This window comes from Apteryx mantelli, chromosome 2, assembly GCF_036417845.1.
Source record: "Apteryx mantelli isolate bAptMan1 chromosome 2, bAptMan1.hap1, whole genome shotgun sequence".
In the NCBI taxonomy this organism is placed as follows: Eukaryota; Metazoa; Chordata; class Aves; order Apterygiformes; family Apterygidae; genus Apteryx; species Apteryx mantelli.
In genome coordinates this window covers 124600573-124620472 of record NC_089979.1, presented here as the reverse complement: position 1 = coordinate 124620472, position 19900 = coordinate 124600573, and the positions used below count along the sequence as shown (strand labels likewise).

The 19900-nt window shown below is 40.3% G+C and overlaps 1 protein-coding gene across 11 annotated transcripts in view; it reads left to right on the top strand.

The window, feature by feature from the left end:
- The window catches only part of RBMS3 (RNA binding motif single stranded interacting protein 3), a 722481-nt gene that overhangs the window by 361422 nt on the left and 341159 nt on the right, over window positions 1-19900 (top strand). For 10 of the 11 annotated variants that reach the window (XM_067291474.1, XM_067291473.1, XM_067291476.1 and 7 more), the window contains one exon: window positions 7777-7946. In XM_067291474.1, coding sequence (XP_067147575.1) covers window positions 7777-7946 — 170 coding nt within the window. The remainder of the gene's footprint in view (window positions 1-7776; window positions 7947-19900) is intronic. The other variant, XM_067291483.1, reaches the window with a different exon arrangement.

Sequence of the window (19900 nt, the reverse complement as noted above, 5' to 3'; positions counted from 1 at the left end):
GTCAGATCGGGTGGAGGGGACGGAGGTTCCCATGCACATCTACGAAACAGCCGTGTGGGGACATGGTGAAATGACACAGGCCGTTCTTAGGGAATTATGCTCCATCCTCTCTGCTCATGGGAACACTGGCAGACTTCCCACTTAATTCTTTTGTAAGAAAGAGAAACTGAGGAAATTTGGGTTGGATTTTGAAAAACTTTTTTGTTTGGGCTTTCCTTCTGCAAAACAAAAAAAATCCCTGTCTTCTGATCTCTGTTTACCAAATTTTTGTGCGGAGAGGAAATAGATTATATCAGATTTTGGTTTTGTTCTGTGCTTTAAGTTCAGTTTTCTGTGATGTGTTTTTATTACATTCAGGTTCTTGCACCGGTGCTGATGCTGTGGTATGCGCGGCCTGTGTGCAGAAAAGCAATACAAAGAAGTATGTGACTCCTACATCTATTTCCAAGACACTTTTAGTCTGTCATGTGTAAACAAATACCCAGATAGTAAATTTAGACTCTTCGAACCAAAAATGCATTCTGTTTTTACACACATTTGGCAAGTTAAATATCAGACTTTGATTCTACGTTTTTATCCTTAACCTTCAAATGGACTGAGAACTCATCGTTGTGGCAAGTTGGTACACAAGTAGCCCAAAAATGTTTGGAAATGTAAACACAAAAAACAATCTCTGCTAACTCAAAGTTGTTATCCCCCCCCCCTTTTTTCACCACAATGTTGTTGTATCACAGGCAGTAATTGCCGTCATATTTTGATCTGTGCTCTAAAATATTCTTCTTGGGGGAATTGCAATGTTTTATAGTCCAGATTGCCCAGATTTAGTACTTTTAAGATCTAGATTCTGTTCACATTTAGTCTCAGTACATCAATAAAATATGAATGGATTGGATAATGAAGCAATAACACTAATTTATGTCACAGGATATGGGTTATTGTTTATAGGTTTGCCAAACTGCCAAAATACTTTATCTAAAGAAAGAATTCTCCTTCTCCCTTGCTGAGAAATAAATAGTGCCACAGGAATGGTCTGTCATGGGAACCTCTTGCCATGAAATAAATGGGAGGAGACAAGGCTGCGGAGGTTATTTTCCACAGTGGAAAATATTTATTTGGTGCCACAGCTCTCGTCCTAGTCTTTGGCTCTTTAGTGCTAAGGACTAAATCGCCGCTTTCTACCTGACCAGTTGGCTTTGAAGGTTTCTCATTAGATAAGAGGGAGAGGCTGCCTGATGCAAAGGCTGATGTATTTCATTTGACAGTGTAGTCAGTCTTAGTGGAAATATAAGATGAGCTGATCAGTGAGAGAATCTCCAGGCTTCTGGTAGGGGTCACACTGCCTAGAGATTACTAAACCCTCAGTGTTCTTACAGATAGCCAAGAAAAGTGAACTGGTGTTGTTTTTTTTTGTTGTTGTTGTTTTTTAAAGCAGAGAATTCTATAAAATGATACATACTTTGCAAATCTTCTGCCATAAGGGATTTTCTCCTCTTCCCTTGGATGCTTTGCTTCCTGTGTATCATCTACCTGTGGGTGCTCATCAAATGCTAAAAACTAGGCAGTCGTGCTTGAAAGACAAGCTTTTTTTTTTTTTTAAGTGAATAGTGAGCCAAATTCTGCCTGAATTTATGCTTTATGGAGCAGTAGTGCTTCATGCTGGGTCTGGGGGAATTGTAAGCCACAGGAGTATTTAGCCTACTAATTTCAACAGCTTTATATGTGAAACTGAAAGATCTCAGAAAATATCTTATTGGTCCATCAAATCCCAAATTTAATCTGACTGTTGAATGACAGTTGAATGACTACTGTAGCTGTGAGAGGACTGGGTTTTTTCATTGTCATTTTTTTACTAGTAATCTTTTTTTGCTCTATGAAAAGCACAGGTAAGCAAAACACAGTGATGCTTTTTTTTTTTTTTTTTGCTGTGGACTAAAGATATTGTTTGGAAGAGAATAAAATAAAATGCTGTTCAATGTATACATGAAGGATGAGCAAGAGAGCACTGTGTTTCAATAATTCTAATTCTTTTTAATAATTTTTAATGAGAAAATTCATTGAACTGGCATTTTACTTTTAAAGTTATTTGTTCAGTTTGGGTACAGGCTAGTAAAATCATTGTAAAGAGAAATCATTTTCATTGGCAAAAGTTAAGGCTAACTTCTGTTGTTAATTTTAATAGTATTTTCTCCATTTTAAAGTAATATTGCAGTCCTCAATAATACCTTTTGTCCGGTAATCACAGAACATTATATAAACCATGACAAGGTAAATAAGATTCACTTCAGATTGGTAAACTGAGACATTAGGAGTCAAAATGACTGGCTTGGGGTAACATAGGGACATAATGGCAGCAGAGAGAGCAAATCCCAGGAGCTCTGACTCACCGTTCTTCTTGTATGCAGCAAATCACATTTAAAGAGCTTGGAAGTGATTCAGACAAATTAAAATCCTCTTGAGGTGTGTTCTGGTTTTCCCAAATGAAAGGACTGTGATTGAGCAGACTTTGAACCTTACTGTCTTTTTTCATCTTTTGAGTTTACTTGTGTTTTCACATGCCGCTCCTTACAAATGGAAAAAGTTGCCAAGGGATGGGTTGTTGCTTCTACAGAAACAGTCCAGAAAGCTTTGTCACTGTGCAGAGAGGTTAGAAAATATGTGCGCTAATATGTTTGGTTTGTGTTAGACATCTAGAGAAAGATCTGGTTATGTAGGGAAGCATCCAAGAGCAGCTCTGTCTTCCAGGCCTTCGTTGGCCGGATGAGAGCTAGACAATAGTCATGACTGGATGCTGCAAGATCAGTGAATGCCATGCAAACTCAGGAAGAAAACCAGGACTTAAGGTCCCCTGACTGCAGCCTTTCTAAAATACACAAGGTTGCTGTGTTGTCAGTTCCATTTGTTTTTCTTTTATTCACTTTTCTATTCCACCTGGCTATGGACCAGAAATATATCTTATCTTTTGGTGCAACTCCTCACTGAGGATGAGGTCTGACTCAGAGTTAGGTTTTAACCTAAGGCACAAGAATTGCTATGTTTATCATCTCAGTCTTTATATTACATTTGCCCTGCCACTCTGTTTTCTCTGCAACTCTGATTGTGTCTTTCTTGCTTAGTATGAGATTGGCCATTCAATCAGCTACAAAATCCCATGAGCAGGCCTGTAAGTTGGTGGCATCCTCTCATCATTACTATAATTGGCCAGGAAGAAACCCTCAAGCTCTCAAAAATTACTCCTTTGTACAGTAGGGTGTAAATAGAACAGCATTTTGCTAGTGTGAGCTGTAAACTGATATTTGCACAATTTATTTTGTATTTACTTTGCCTTATTTTATCCTCTCAATCAGGAACTAAGGGAATTGTGTGGCAATTGGACTCTAAGTGAGATGAATCTAGCAGCTGGAAACCCCCCTGTTCAGAGTGAAATGGTTTGTTATGTTCACAATTGGTTAACAACACATGTTTTAATGCAGGTCTGTGTGTCGTACTCATATTTTTATATGAAATATGCACTTTGATGGGAAGAGTCAACATATCAGTGTTATTGGAGAATCTTTCCAAGACTTTACTTTCAAGTGGATAAAAGAGTACAAACTCGGCAGAGCCAAAGGTGAACACAAACAAATTGGCTAGTCCATCAGCATAGCTGTCCAGCTGCATCTGAGACTCTGAGGCCACTCCAAAACCACAAGCCCAACCTCCTCAGAAGCCTGCCAAGGAGCCAGCTGCTGCTAATAAAGCAGACTCTACAACTTGGCATATGGGGCCTGTGATTCCCATCCAACAGGAATTGTATGTTAAAAAAAAAAAAAAAACCACTAAATTTTGTCTTTTTAAATAGTGTTTTGCTCTGGAAGAAGAATGCTTTAGACTAAACTTGCAACAGGCGAAAAACTGCATAAGAATACTGCGGTTGCCATGGGAGGAAAAATACCATTCTTGCATAAGGAGGTTGAGTTCTGGAAGGAGGAGTGTTGTTCATTTTGTAACCAAGCAGGCTTCTGGTTCAACATTTCTGGGTTATTGAGTAAGAAAGACTAAGGTGTCTCCTTGTGTATGCTTAGCTGTGTGCACTTGCGTGGGCCGTTTTGTTTCAGAGAGCTCAATGGTAGGGTTTAAGTGCAAGGGTGTGTTCCCACGGGCTGGATAAGCATTAAGCACTGTAACTTCTTACTTTTAAATAATAAAAAAGGAGAAATTTCATTCATTTTTCAAAGATGAAAACAAATCCTATTAGCCAGCCATGCTAAATTAATTGGCTGCTTAGAATGATCTACAAACCAGTTCAATCCACCCTGCATTGAATAATGAAGCATAGGAATTGAAAAATGAGTTGGTTGCACTGGTTATTTGAAAAATTAACAGCGAAGTCAGCTCTGACTTCTGACTCCCTTTTGAAGTAGAGCGTGTAGACTTTGCGTAATGTTTTGCTAGTGATGCAGCTCCTGTGCTTGGCCATGTTGGCAAAGTATCTTTCCTGTATTTCCATAACTGGTGTCACAGGTTTTTGATCCAGTCTGGACTGATATGCTCTTTGCAGCTGTTGTGGTGGAGAAGTTAAATACTCTGCCCCAGGCAATGGAGGGAGCGATGTCAAGAGGTGGCCTGGATCGCCTGCTGCTGCAGGGTGCATGCGCAGCTCCCCAGGCAGCGAGTGCCCTCCTGGGCATTGGCCAGTCCCCTGTAGCAAGTGGTCTATACCTGGGATCATTGTCAGGTTGCCATTCATTTCTTTCACTCCAGTTATTACGCGGAGATTAACGAACAGACCCTTTCCTCATCTGGAGGCAAAACACATACTTCTGCCATCAGTCATATACTCATTGGTTCAGGAAGCAAGAATTCAAAGCTTTATTCTGACCTGAAGCTTTTAGCCTGGCAAATGGCCAGAAGATGTCATCAGCCTTAGTGCAGGCAATTTTATAATCCTTCTGCGGATGGTATTCTAGGGTATTGGATATGCATGGAAATTACTACAGGCTGCAGTGGCTGAGATTTATTAGTGAAGAGGGTTCGGTCTGGTAGTGTTTGCGGGTCTGAGCAGATCGTTACCCTCCAAAGCAGAGCATGGCTGCCCCTCTGCCCACCCTCAAACACCCTTAGAGCTTCTCTCTGGATGTTGTGGAGAGCCTGGTCATTTGTGTTTGGCTGCTGTCTGAGCAGGTCTTGCTTGAAAAACCTGTCCTGTGGCCTAATTCTCAATGTATACAAAGGGTTTCTTTATAGCTGTGGCCTTAAAATCAGTGCAAGTGTAATTCAGGTTCAGTTCTAGGTCCCCTTTCAGCTGGCCAAGGGGGATAAAATGGCCTAAGCTTAAATTAGAATTAGGCCCCTAGTGCTTTCTTCTGCATGAGGATAAAGATCTTATAATAGAGAGAAAATTGCTCTTTATATTCTAAAGGTGTATTTCCACTTGTTTTTTTTTCTTGCTTATTAACTTGGTGTGAGAATAGGCCATTTACTCATTATCCCCTGCTATGACATATATAATACTAATAATTAATAATTAAAGTATATAGCACTGTATTGGCTTGGAGAAAATTCTGTCTTTGCCTTACGTCATTTACCTGCGTTCAGTGCGTATGTTAAAATTGAAGTGTAGGGGTAAAGCAGTAAGAATGCTACCTTGACTTTTTTTTTTTATATTGCCAATGCTCAAAATGTGCAAAATAACCATGGGATATTTCCTGAGCTCTTACTATGCTAAAGCCAAACATATGCTGCAGTTACTTTTACCTCTGCTACAGCCCTGGAGTATCTGGAGATTTAGATATAGTTTCAGCCAGGTTATTTTAAGATTCATACTTTTAGATCTTAGTTGGAGGTTGCAGTCACCGGCAGCTTTAGCAGCCGCGGTGCGGAACTGATTTCCAGGACGTGCCCGCAGCGCTGGGGTGCTGCCGAGGCCATCCCACAGGGCTGCTTCGCTGCCCTGCTGCTTCGCGGCTCTATTTCTGGGAATGACATTGACGCTCGGGTGGGTGGGAATTACCCAGCGATAAAATGTGTGTGCCGAGTAATGCGATCTGTGTGCGCTAAGTGCTTTTGATTGTCATCAAGAGTATCTACCCAGATACCCAGGGAAGGAAGCGCCTGTCCTTCTCTCTTACTGTAGATCAGAGTGAATGTCATTTTCTGCTAGCATGGCAATCATGCTGCCCATTAGACTGATTTTTCCTTTTAGTGGGTCCTACTTCAGTCCCATTACAACCAGGCTAGATCGTAGAGGAATTGTTATGTCCTGACGCTTAATGGGGTGTTCCTAATCCTGGTTCAAATGAGAGGAACTGGGAAGAAGGACGAAAAAGGAAGCAAGGGATCTTTGCAAGTGTGGTGCTTTATGTATTTCATCAAAGCCTCTGAGCTTTTTCTCTGGTGAAGCCCAGCTTCACCTATCACTTATCCTCCCCTTAAGTGCTCTATCTTTTTTTTGGTTCTTCTAGATAAAGGGACTTGTTTGAAACCGTTTCAAGCTACTGGTTTAAAAATATCCATCTACCAAGGCTCTGATATAGTATGTGCATAATTATAAGCACTGAAGTAGGGCCACTGAAAGGGGCTGTTCACTAGCATGATCAGCATTACTCACACAGATATTTTCTCTGTTCAAGGCCCAAATGCAGAACTAGCATATTAGAAGTCATAAAAGTGTCATCGCTACTGTAATAGAAATAGTATGTGCTTTGCCTTTATTAGATTGTTGAACACTATTGTTAACTTCTTGCTGACCGGACATTTACCTGCAGTTGTAACCATGGCACACCGAGAGCGGGATATGCTGATTGTCTTGCAGAACGTGGCTTTTCCCTCCTCTCCACAGGTGGCTGTTTTACTGGAGCTCAGACTCCAGTTTCCGGGGCTGCCTGGTGAGAGCTGCGTCCCTCAGCATTCCCCAGCGGAGCAAAACTCCCACCTGGTTCATAATGGGGATGGAGCAGGTCATCACCCTCCTTTCTAACAGTAGCTTCCATTTGCCTCCTGCTGACAAACCGCCTGTGTTGCAAATAACTATGCCAAGGGCCAGCTAGTCAGGGGGGCTTCAGCAGCTAAAAGCCACTGTTGCTGCCCTGTGGCAGGGGTGCTTAGGTAATCTGCGTAGCTTGTGGGTGCATGTTTCCTGGCGTGTGTTTGGCGGCGAGTAGGGGAGCATATGTTGTTTTCCCTTTCGAAGTGGCATTACTCAGTTTTTGCAGGTAGTTTGTATTCGTTCAGAGATGAGTATGTTTTTTAAGAGCAGGAGGTGCTGTTCTGATCACCTCTCCCAAACCCTATTTTCCATGGTGAAAGACATCCGTAATACCAGGATGGTCCTTAGGCTTCTTGTTTTTTCCTCCCAGGGTTGCTGCCTCTTTGCCACCTGCCTGCACCTGTACTGGATGCCCCACATATTTAGAAACTCCTTACTAGGCTTTGAATGTTCTTAAATTTGTCTTAGAATGTTCTTAAAGCAGATTGTGTTTAACTTCTGTGTTTAACAGAAATTACTCCTGTGCGGCCATCACTTCAGAACCTCATTTTGTCATCTAGATAAAGTATGCTGGTAACCTAGGTACTTTAATTTCAGATTAAAAAGTTGAAAACGCACTTAAAACCAAAATTGGCCCTCCTTCATGTTCTGAAGGGTACTGCTAGCTGGAGGGGTGCAATAGGCACTGCAGGCGGGGGGTGGAGGGAGGGCAGGGCAAGAATGCCGTTAATTCTGAATTACCTCAGTAAAGCACAGGAGTCCACGATGCTTTTGGTTTCCCTCAATGGCCTTTTTTTTGTGTTTGCTTTCAGCAGTCCTATGCACCAGCTCCCCACCCCATGGCTCCTCCCAGCCCCAGCACAAACAGCAGCAACAACAGCAGCAACAACAGCAGCGGCGAGCAGTTGAGTAAAACCAACCTGTACATTCGAGGCCTTCCACCCGGCACCACTGACCAGGACCTTATCAAGCTGTGCCAGCCGTAAGTGCAGTGGAAATATTGTATGTCTTCTGGTTTGACTGGAATGTGCCTGACTGTCACAGAAATGCAGGAAAATGGCAAAGCTGGCTCTTAAGTTTGCACTCATGTATGTCCGCATAAAGATAGTACAGGCCTGGTGCACTTGAAGGTTGACTGTTGTTCCATTGGTTCAAGCAGCTAGTGTCTGTCGAAAGCCTTCTGAAAATGAGTTTTAGGGGCTAGAAAGGTGATGAGGGCCTTCACATTGGCTATGTTTATTTTTATCTAAAAAAATAATTTTGCACAGCAAGAAAAGCTCCCTAATGACAGATGTTATAGTTACAATAATCTGTGACTCATAACCTGGTGCACAACAAAACATGGGTATTCCCACCTCAGTCGTTTATCACCTCTTTTGATTGCTATGTCACACATTGCCAGGCTCAGAGATTGTGAAGTATGAAACCAAGTGAGGGTGGCCTTGTCGCAAACATCTAATTAACTGTCGTTCCATTGAAAACTGATGGTGTAGAAAGTATCACCTTCTAGCTCCCTGTATATCTTGAGAGTCATATTTGCAAACTTTCTCAGTAAGTCCCAAGTTTATTGTGGTTTATTCCTGTTAAAACTGGAGAGGCAGCAGAAAGGAGCTCTTTATTCCTCGTGCATCCTCAACCGAGGATGAATTAGGAGAATCCATTTTTTGTAGTAAAATAAGAACATGGAGATTAAAAAAAAAATAAAATCCTATGATACAGAGCTTTGCAGTGCTTTTCTCATAGAACAGTCTTTTTCAAAAGAGAACAGCATCTCTGAGGTTTTTCATTGCAAATCAGCATTTCGACTAGGGATCAATAAATGGATGTTGGTAAAGTAAGAAACAGTCTGAGGCTGATCTAGTGACCTGAACTCGAATTGCTGCTGTTTTGAAGTTTTGAACAGGAGTAAAAAATTTAAAGTGATGTTCCATTTTATGTCATTCTGCACTTCCTGATTTTGACCAGAAGTGCTGAAGAACTACTCTAAGTATGTTTTATCCAGACATGGCTATCTGGGACTGAATATAGAAGGAAAGCCTTCACTGGACGCATTTCTGAATTTGAGCGGAATAATGGGAGCTTGGGACTCTTCCCTGTGACTGATATTTCACAATTATCTCTACTAAAATCACAACAAGTAGAACTTGTTTAGTGTTCACAGGATTATAGGATACCGGTGATTTTTTCATATTCCATGCAAGTTGGAGTGTTAGTATACCTGGCTGACATTTGTACAACCTATATTCATTGACACTTTCTGCTTGTGACAGTCGCAGATAATCCCAGTTCAAGGGCCAGATCCTTAGTAGGTATAAATTGACTGTAGCTCTGTTGACATTCACAAAGCTATTTTGATATACATCTGCTTATAGTCTGATCCTTTCTAAGTTCAGATAAATGCCTTCAGCTGAGCAGCTGATCAGGGATGAACTAACTACTCCTACAGGAGCCTTGTGGCTTTGCTATTTAGTGCTACAATCATAGTGTGAGGCACAAGTCAGCTGTGGCACTAGTATTGAATCATGAAGTGCGGAAAGCATGTCCCTACTCCCTATCTGCTTATGGGAAATGCACATCAACTATCTCATAGCTTTCTTTCAGTACTGTGACAAAATTTTGAATGCACTCCACTAAACTTAATCTGGTCTATGATTATAGGGTTTTGTCTTGCTATCATGGAGTTCCTGTGTGAACAGATGCTCTTTAAGAAAAATACTGACACTTACTTTACTGATTTTCTATCCTTTGGCTGAATGGAAGTGAGGAGAAGCCAGACAGATTTTTTTTTTTTCCAGAATATTAAAAGTATTTATCAAAACGAAAGGGAAGACAGATACAGGGAAACTGAAATATCTGAAAATACAAGAATTTGTCATGGCAGCGTGTAGTTTTTTAAAGTTGTATGAGGCAAGACATTTTCTTTACCTTTGCAGATGTTTGCATAGTAGAGATGGCTAAAGGTCCAGATCCTTGCTTTATTACCTGCATTTTCAAATAAATGCAGTACATACAGCAGCAGTCTACAGTATTGGTAAAATGTAGACTGTACAGTGGAAATTATTCTGAGGAAAACGTCCATTTGCATCTTTAGAAATGGGTGCCTTCTATACAGCTCCTTCTTAGCTTGTCCAGTTCTCACTTATATCAGTGGGGTTTTATCACCCAAAGGAAGATAACATACATGGCTAAGGCCTTCATATGTTAGGGTAAGCAGGTATTAACAAAACAGCAGAAGATGCTAGCTCTTAGGATTCCTGCATAGAAATATTAGCATAATTTACTACATGATATGAAATGAAAACCTGAATCCAATCCATAAACCAATATATTACTATTTTTCAATACAAGTTTTTTGAAGAGCTGCATTTGGGAAGGGTATTCACTAAAGCCAGCTTATGCCCAGGACACTAGTTCACCTAGGCTAGCTGCCAGCACCTCAAGTGAGCCCTTCTGAGCCCATTTCCTTGACCCAAGCATGTGAGCAGTACTGCCAGCAGTACAAGTATCACTTGCCATTTCTGACGTTTGTCAGGTCTGAGGAAGAAACTTCTAAAAACTCAACATTTTTCTTTTAGAAGTATAGGGAATGCTGGAAATGCTTGTGGCTATATACATTTATCATAGCACTTCCTATTTCCAAGTTTATTCCAGCAAGAAGGCTACCCTCTAAGTGACATGTAACATTTTTTTGTTGTGTGGCTACGGAATAGATAACTGTTTTATCAAAAGTGTTCAATAAAGTAAGGGACTGTCTTGGTGAATCCTGCCTGCTTTTCTGTATTTCTGCTGTGAGGTTTTATGTGGCGTATATTGCACACTAAACAGAAAGCAGCAGACTGGAGTGCCATTGATGCTTGAAGTGCGGAATCCATTCCACACGATGTCAGACATTTCTGACAAATGTTCCAACACTATCAAACCTTTTATCAATTTAAGAGTAACCTTGTCAACTAATCTGTCAAACTGTTCGTATAACTAAAGGAAAACAAGTCATCATGGGCTGCACTGTAACCAAGTAAATAATAATAAAAAAAAAGTGCTACTGGAAGATTTTCTTCTTGTATGGTTGTGATCCTCAATATCCGGTTTAACATATGTCCAGCAAAGTTGCATCAGACTCTCTTTTGCAGCTGAGAGATATGAGGTTGCACAGTATCTTTTGGGACTTCATACAAGACACTGTCAAAGGTTACATTGAAAAAGAGTGAATAGGAATGTTTAGCAAGCAAGGACAGGCTCTTCTTTTATGTGTGTATCTTTTTCTGGATTTTCAATGAAAATCAAGTAAAAAGGCTTTCAAAAAACTGGAGAAAGGATGAGAGAGGCATAGGTGCATATGTATGGCACCTGTGGTATGCAGCTATGCCTTTTTCATCCTTTCTCCAGTTTTTTTAAAAAAGAGATTTTATATCCATCCCTGATCATATTGATCATCTGAACATGGTATTCTAAAAATCTGATTTTAAACATTCCGTTAAAATAGTAGTAAATATTATACCATTAGGATTTAATTCTCTGAGATACAGAGTCTGTGATGGTGTACCATCCATTGGTACAAACCATCACACATGCATCTTCTTGGCCAAAATATGCTTGTTATCAAAAGAAAAGACAGTCAACATTAAGATGTAAAATTCATAGATAAGAGACACAAAAATGTATAGTCTTTGCTGTACAAGCAAAATATGAAGGATTATCTCTAAAAAATCGCAATCCATCATTCTTATTTTCATACATACTATTGTATTTCATTCAGAAGAATTCCAAACTCCTCTTAAAAACATACACAGTTCTCTTAGTCCCTTGTTGACACACTGAACACATCACATACTTACACATTCTTACTAAATCCCCCTGGAGACTGATTGAAAGAAATCTCTCATGCAAATTAAAAATTTGAGCTTCATTACTTTGAAATGTTTTTCATTTCAAAAAAATCACAATTTCTCTCTGAGTATTTTGGTCTTTCTGTTTGCCTTTTCTTCTGTTTGCACTGAAGAAGACTTAAATCCATAACTTTTTAAAAATATAAAAGAATTTTTGTAAAAGTGAAAGGGAACTGGGGAAAAGAAGCCCTCTTAGTTTTCTCCTCCCAAAATAACAAATAATTTTGAAAAGAAAGTTGGTATTAGGTATCTTATCACCTTTCAACAAGTTTCAACTTCTGTGTGGTTCAGGGTGAAATTAAATGAGTTAATTAAAACAACAGTAGCAAAAATAATTAAACCTAAAGAGCAGTAAGTCCGTACGCTAGTCAGGCTGACTCTTGTGGAAGATGAACCAGAATCTCATAGCTCAGTGTTTTTCCAAGTATGGACAATCCCTACTGAATTGTGATTGTCATGAGCGTTGCTTTCTCTCAATAGTTTTTTGATCCATATTTTGTGTGAATCACCCAAGTCTTTCTTTTTACCCCTTGCTGAAGGTATCATGAATTTTTCTCCTTGACAAGTCATCAAGTTTCAGATTTTAGCCAGTCATTAGACTCTGAACATCCTTGTTTTTGTCCCTGTGGAACCTCTGAATAAATATTCAGCCTGTTACTGTTTGGATTCTACTAAAGGGCTAGCCCCAAGGATAATGTAACTGAGGTTATTAGTTGAAAATGCACACATTAGTTAAAATGAGGACTATTTTTGAAACGAACTCTGTGTACTCCTTTTGCCCCAAGAGAAACCTGCTGAAATCATTGAGGTTTCAAATGGGTCCAAGGTGCCTTTTAGGAGAGGGGCTTTTGCTAATAGCTACAACAAGTATAAAATTGTCAATTAGAGTGAACTTTATAACAGGTTCATGATGGTGGCATAGCCATTTCTGCCATGTGTTAAGACAGTAAGACTTTGAAATTCGCGGCTACTTTTAATCTTCTTACCTTTCATGAGAATAACAACAAATACATAGTATGTGAGAGCTGATGAAAGGAAGGGACAGGGAAAGAAAGTTTCCTCCTTTTTTTTTTCTGTATTAAAATTTTCATTAAAAAATAATTATTGTACATTATAATTAAAATAAAGTTAAAAACAAAATAAAATCCCCATAATGAGTTCCAAAAAAAAAAAAAGGTTGTTTTGTAAAGTAAAGTAAATCCTAAATTAGACATAGAAGAAATTAAGGAGTAATCTTTGAAGATATAAGGGACTGTACCAGTTTCTGTAACATTGCATTTGTTAAAGCAAGGTGTACTATGGATTCAGTATTGATTTGAACAGAACCACATAATGTCTCCTATAATTAATACCACTTGACACTGTTTCTCCGTGATACAGCAGAGACTGCAAGGGTGTGAAGGTAAGAGTGCTCATTCACTGGGATTAGCCTATATAAGAACCATGTGGCATCATATAGAGTAGTTCCTGCTTAAATCTTAGTGGATGTTTTGGTTCGGTGTATCCTGGTAATATGAGAATTGTGAATGGCTCTGAAGTCTGCTGAAGAGATCAGTCTTCATGGGAACCAGAGGAATGCCCATACTTGAGGGAGGAGAAAACAGATTTGCTTTGTTATTTCAAGTAAAATCAGGAAAGCAAAGTCTCAGGAAAGATTTGACCTAATACAGCAAAGGTGTCCTGTTGGACTAAACATGCTGGTTCAAAGCAGTGAGGGGACTGTGTGAGTTTTTTCTTCTCATTTGTTATTATTTTCAGAACAGGGTGAAACACACTGATGGGTTAGTTTGGAGAAATCTATGTTCTTCTTTTTGTCTTTTTATATCTCAAGTTCTTTATATCAGGGGCTTTCCGAAAAGACGATAATGGGTAGGAAGGAGAAGAAAAATGAATTTCAGGTTAGTGTTTTTAAGTCAAAATGACTGTGTTCAGGAACCAAATGGTAAACATTAAGGATGTCTAAAGCAGACACAAAAGCAGAGGAATGTAATGCCTTGGACGTGGTTTGTTAATTCTATCATTGGAGACATCTTCATAGTGACGGTGCTTAGTAGTGCTGTTAGATACATTTTGCCTTTGCTCCCCAGAGTCCAAAAGGGTACAATTCAGTGAACTTGAATTTCAGCTGCCTACGTCTTGGCTCCTGAAATCTGTTGATTTGCAGTTTTGGACTCAGTTATATAAACATTACATCTTTGCACTGTGTAAATGTGGGCATGGATGTGCACAGTCTTTTTTTCTCCTTTACCTATTCTCCTTTAAAAATTACTTGTATATTCATTTCCCATTACCATAGTCTCCAAATGTCTCGCACTGTTAAAAAACAAACATTAAAGTTGCCCCAGTAGGCAATGAACCGATCCTTTTCTTACCTATCCTCTTTCATCAGGGAAAATAAAACTCTAGGTCAGCAGTTGCCCACAGCACTACAGAGAGCTCCATCTGGGATGTGAGCATTCTCATTGTCGGGAAGAAAGGCAGAAAAATAATCTGCGTAAAGTAATAAATGAGCACCTGCACTCTTCCCTGTTTTGAATGTGCCCGTCTTTTCACTGGAGTGTGACAGAGTGTCACTGAGAGCTTCTCATCTCCTTTCAAGTTGGATGAACCTGATTTAATGGAAGATAAGGGAGGAGGCAGCATTCTCAGACACTGCTGCTGAAAACGTTTCTTCTGATGAATTTTAATTAAAGTCCTTGGGGAAAAAAAAACCAAAAAAACAGAAAGCTCATAACAGAAATATTTAGTCTTCTGTGTAGCTGTGTGAAGGGCACGACTGCAAGAGCCACTTACTCTGCTGAGTGTGCAGGAAGGGTGTTTGAGGAAGAAAGAGGGCAAACTCACTTAATGAGCTGCTTCTGACCTCTTCTGAGATGTGCATACTTCCAGTTTTTCCTTGTCCTCTTCCTTTCTCCAATTCTCCAGCATGTTTTGTGTGTGCGGCCAGTCAACCATGGCATCACCACTGGATACGTCGAGGCTTTCTTCCTCTTATTTATGTAAAATGATCAGAATCTGAAAACCCTCGTGGCTGCAGACTAACCAAAGGACAAAGAGGCCCTGCATCGTGGGTGCCTGTCGACCAAGTGTTAAGTTTTGTAATGTGGGTGTTGCTCTATGCAAGGACCTTTATGACTGTGAAACTCTCAACTGTCTGAATTTGCCAACCTCCCTAGGTGCTCTGCAAAACTGAGGTGCTAGGTTTCCGCTTTCCAGGGAGGAGGCTGAGTAATGTGCTTCTGATTTTTTTTTTTTTTTTTTTTTTTTTTAATGGGAGGCAAGGAAAGTTTGGTTATGTTGGCTTCATCTGTTTTGAAGCTGGATTTGTTTGCAGTTTTGGGTATTTGTTCTGCAGGGTCAAGATCAGTGGGTCTTTTTGATCGACTGTCTTTTGCAAATGGATAGCAGCAGGGGGAAAGCAGAAGCGCCGGCCATGTATGTGCAGAAAGGGCGGAGAAGGGAATAGGAAGTTCTCTAGCTGGGACGCAGTTTAGGAGTCCACAGACTTTTAGGAGACGAGGGAGATCACTGTTCCTGTTCTGACATTTGTGTAGCAGAAATGTTTCTGTAATCTTTCTCTAGAAGGTGTGATGCAGATAATCTTCTGGTCTGTTTGAGAACTATATTGTCGTAATGCTGTGCTGTGAGGAGATGATACTAGACATGCTTAAAAAAAACAACAACAACACAAAAAAATCAATCAGTCCCTTCCCCCTACCCCAGAAACTGGAATAACCTGGGCACTGCTTCCAGCTAAAGGCAAGGATCTTAGAGCATGGCTGTAATTTCTATACAAGGGGAAGTGGCAGGCCAGCTTTGATGGCAAAGCTATTGAATATTATCAGTAGTAAAACAAAAATGTCATTGTGTTCAACTGCTAGACTTTCCCATACTGTTCCAAACAAGCATCGACAAGAGCTCTGTGCTATGTAGCATGCAATGTCCTTCATTCCAAGTATTTGGTAACTTCCCAGAATTATTTGTGTGACAAGCACTGCTGCTAGATTTATATTAAAAACTGTATTTTTTTTAAAAAAAGATGTTCACTAGAGAAGGCATTTCTCAGAATTTTTGCAACTACGTCAGAGGTTTTATGTCTGCCTCATTATAAAACAGACAGGAAAAGATGGAATGTTTTCAGCTTGATATTTAAAAGATGTTGATCTGACTGGAATCCGAGAAGAGTTTTTCTTTCTCTGGGTGTGTATTTTCTATGTCCCCCTCATAAGTGCTGTGGAAAGCAAAGACCATTCTCTTGGATTGTTTGGAAAGTACCTCGCCACGGTTCTGGGGCAACCCCCCAAAATAATGCAGGTAACAACAATGTGGCTAGTGAAGTCCTATTCTGAAATAAGCTCCTGCCAGTGGACGCCCAGTCTCGCATGAGAACTTCATGGAAGCACGGCAGTCTGTTCACATAGCATTTATTGCAGGATCAGAGCCATATTATTGTTTCAGTGCAATATAGGTAATAAGTGCAGCATTTATGGCTATTACTGCCTGGTGATCACATTATAAAAAGACATGCTTTCCTCACTTCAGTTTCCCAGTACAGCATTTCCATATACCCCTGAGATTATAATCCAATTATGAAACCTCAATTATTTTCTGTAATTCACTGATTCAAGAAGAACATTAATTTTTTAGCTTCTTTATAGTGGGGACCTAATTCCTAAAAGGGATAAAATGACTCACAGATTCATAGAATTTAAGATCCAGAAGAGTCCAAGGGATGATCTACTATTATTTCCTGGTTGTTTCAGGTCCTTAAATTTCCCTCATTTGCTCCTGGACTGAATATAGCAAATTATATGGGTCTAAAGAATATCTTCCAGAAAAGCACGCGCTCTGGATTTGAGGATAGGAAGCAGTAGCAAGCCTACCACTGTTCCTAACAGTTTGTTGCTTTGGTTAACCATGGTCCCTGTTCAGAATTTCTGACTTGCTACAAAATCAGCCTTCTGGTGTTGAATTTTTACTTGTTGGTTCTTGGTGTAATCAGATTAAGGACCTTTTTGATCCTCTCCCTCTCCCCCTGTCCTCCTCCCAGATGTACTTATGCACTATAATCAAGTCACCTTTCAGACTTTTTACTTTCATAATCAAAATAGATGGAGCTCTTCAGGTCTCTGATTATAAGCCAGGGTTTTGGGATAATTTCATCAAGGACTACAGATGACGTCAGGGGTTATTTGAATGTTTTTAAAATTAATTATTTGAGGTTAGAAATTGTTTCCTTTTCATGTTTATGGAGATTTGTTGTTACGTGTAGTTTATATAACCATGTCTGTTTGTATGTGTCCTCAAGTCGGTGAAAGGTATAACTGGAACATCCTGAGCAGGATGATGTTCCTGAGCAGGAGAAATGATGCTCAAAGGGCTGCTTCAGTGCCTTAGCAGAAATGGAACAAGGTGTAATATTTACCCTGTAGAGACCATGGTACGCTGGAGCTGGAAGTATGTCAGAACCAGAACCTCTACCTATGAGGCTTTGATTACGTTTGGTTGTAAATCAGATGTCTCTCCACCCTTGGTTTTGAGTAACAAAAGCCCATCTGACAAGAAAACTACAACAGCCTAGAAGTTTTATTTAAAAATAATAGGAATTTGGACCTAAGCCATACCTCATCTTAATTTTGTAGAACTTAAATTTCTCTAGTCATCTTTAATGATTCTTGTCCCCTCTGCTTTACTTAACACCAAATTTAGGATTGTCAGTTAAATGGAGTATGGTTATGAAGTTTTTTAATTACTGTACAGTAACTTAGCACAAACATTTCAATATAAAGTTTATTAAGTGCCTTATGAACTGCATAACAAATGAATTCATACATAATCACAACAGCCAGTTCAAGGAGCCGAAGGATTCCAATAGGGCAGTCCACTGAGTCTCAGAATAAAATAAGCTCGTAGCAATTGCTTCTAAATGGAAAACAAAACTGGTTGCTGCAATGGAACAGAATGGAATATGACCAAGACATTAGTGGGGTTTAAATAAAAAAGGGCAATATACTCATGGCACGATTTTCCTTATTACCTAATGTAAGAATTGGACTAAAGACGTGATTGCAGGTCTTACAGAAGGGGAAGACAGACTGTAATGATACAGCTATAAAATACTAACAGCACTGAGGCACACATTTTATTGTATTTAACTTTTAGCCATTTCATCAACTATCTTCAGTGAGCAGTAAGAAAAAACTGGCTTTCTGTAACATGGATCTCAATTGTTAGTTCTTGTTAGGTTCCTGCATTTGTTTAGCTGTCTTTATTGTTCTTTGATATAAAGACAGAATTCCCCTTAATCACAAGACCAGATCTTTTGTCTGATGTGCCGTTCCCGGAGCACACTGGGGACTTGGGGCTGCTGTCCCGCGTGGGTGCGCCTGCAGACGAATGCCCCACTGGTACGGGAAGGGGGGAACTCTCGCTGCACTGGCCAGCGTAAGAGGCGTTTCGTGGTGAGGAGGAGGCAGGTCGGAGTGGAAAGAAGTGGGACTAGAATACATTGCAGATCCTTGGATGTTGTTGTTTGTCAGTGCAGTTTAGTGTGCACTGAGCCAACGATGTGGAACAGATTTACATTCCTTGTCCTCCCTCTTTCTTATTTCCATTACCTTCCCCCCCCCCCCCCCCCCCCGTTTTCTTTCCCTAATGCAATCCTCTTCTGAAGAGGAATATTTCTGCACGATAGTAATGCAAATCATGTGTAGTAGCTGCTGGTTAGCAGTGGAAGGGTATTGATGAGAATATTGCGCTAAATACCCCTGCGGTGACTGTCCTAGGATTGTTACAGCTCATGCACATGTGGCATGTTAATCTCTCCACACCAACTTCAGAAAGAGCTTTTGCAAGGATTGCACCACTAGTTAGTAGCTGTCACCAGTGTGGGGAGGCAGGCTCTCAGCGGAGAACTGAGCAGCCCTCAGTCGCACCTGGAACCGAAATGTCACCAGGCGAATACATCTTTATCCTTTCCGATTGCCAAGTCACGGCGGCGCGGAGTGTTCGGCTGGCGGGAGGCGTCCTGGCGCTGTCGGCAGCTTCCTGGGGCTGGGCGCTCCTCTTTCGGCTGGGGTGCCTGATGGGGCAGGCCCTCTCGTGGGATGGAGATGCTGAGGGCTCGGATGGGGCCGGGCGCCAGCAGGAAAGTGCCCCCCCACTCCTGTCGAGGGAACCCTCCTGGGTCTGCTCTCAGGAGGTCTGCAGCTGGGCTGCTTAATGGTACTTAGTATGTGCTGTAAACCATACTCTCCTATTACACAGAAATCCACTAATGCTGGCATCAAGAGTGGCGGGTAATTCAATCACAGCCACAAAAATGATATTAACATAACATTAAAGAGCTGTGTAGACTAGCAAAAGACAGGAAATTATAGAGTTCAGGCTTGAAACTTTATCCTTAACTCACCCATATTGTGCCAAGGTGTTTGGAAATTTCCATGCGGTGTGTTATTTTATGGAACCTACTATGGGATGGATTACCCTGTTCATCTGTGGAGGATTTCCTCGTCTAGCATCAGCCAGCATTAGTGAGAATTATATAAAGAAATCCTGGTGCAATTTGCAAAGCATTGCTGGACAATGTGAGCTTTAAATATGAATTTCTTGGCTTAGGCAGTTTACCCACTCCAGTTTTTCTGATGTGCCGCATTAGGGTTTAGCTTTATTGACTTCTTTAAACCAAGTTGAAATTCAGTAGCTAAGCCCCTCTCCTAACTTCAAAACTAACCTTTAAAGTTATTTTTAGCTGTCATTTTCACCTCTGTGAGTTTTCTTTGTTCAACACTCTCTGAAAAGGCTTTGTTTTTTAATTTACCTTTTGATTTCAAGACACTGCTTGTAGTTTCACTGACTTGACCTCAAATAAACAAGCTGAATTATACCCCCCAAAAATTTTAGCCTTATTCTTGTCTTTGGCCCTTATTCATCCTTGTCCTTATTTAATCCTGCTGAAACAAGTAGAGCAACTCAATGAGAAAGGTTAGCTCCATCACCTATAAAAATCCCCAGCTGGAAATGAAAGAAGATAAGGTGTCGTGTACCCTGT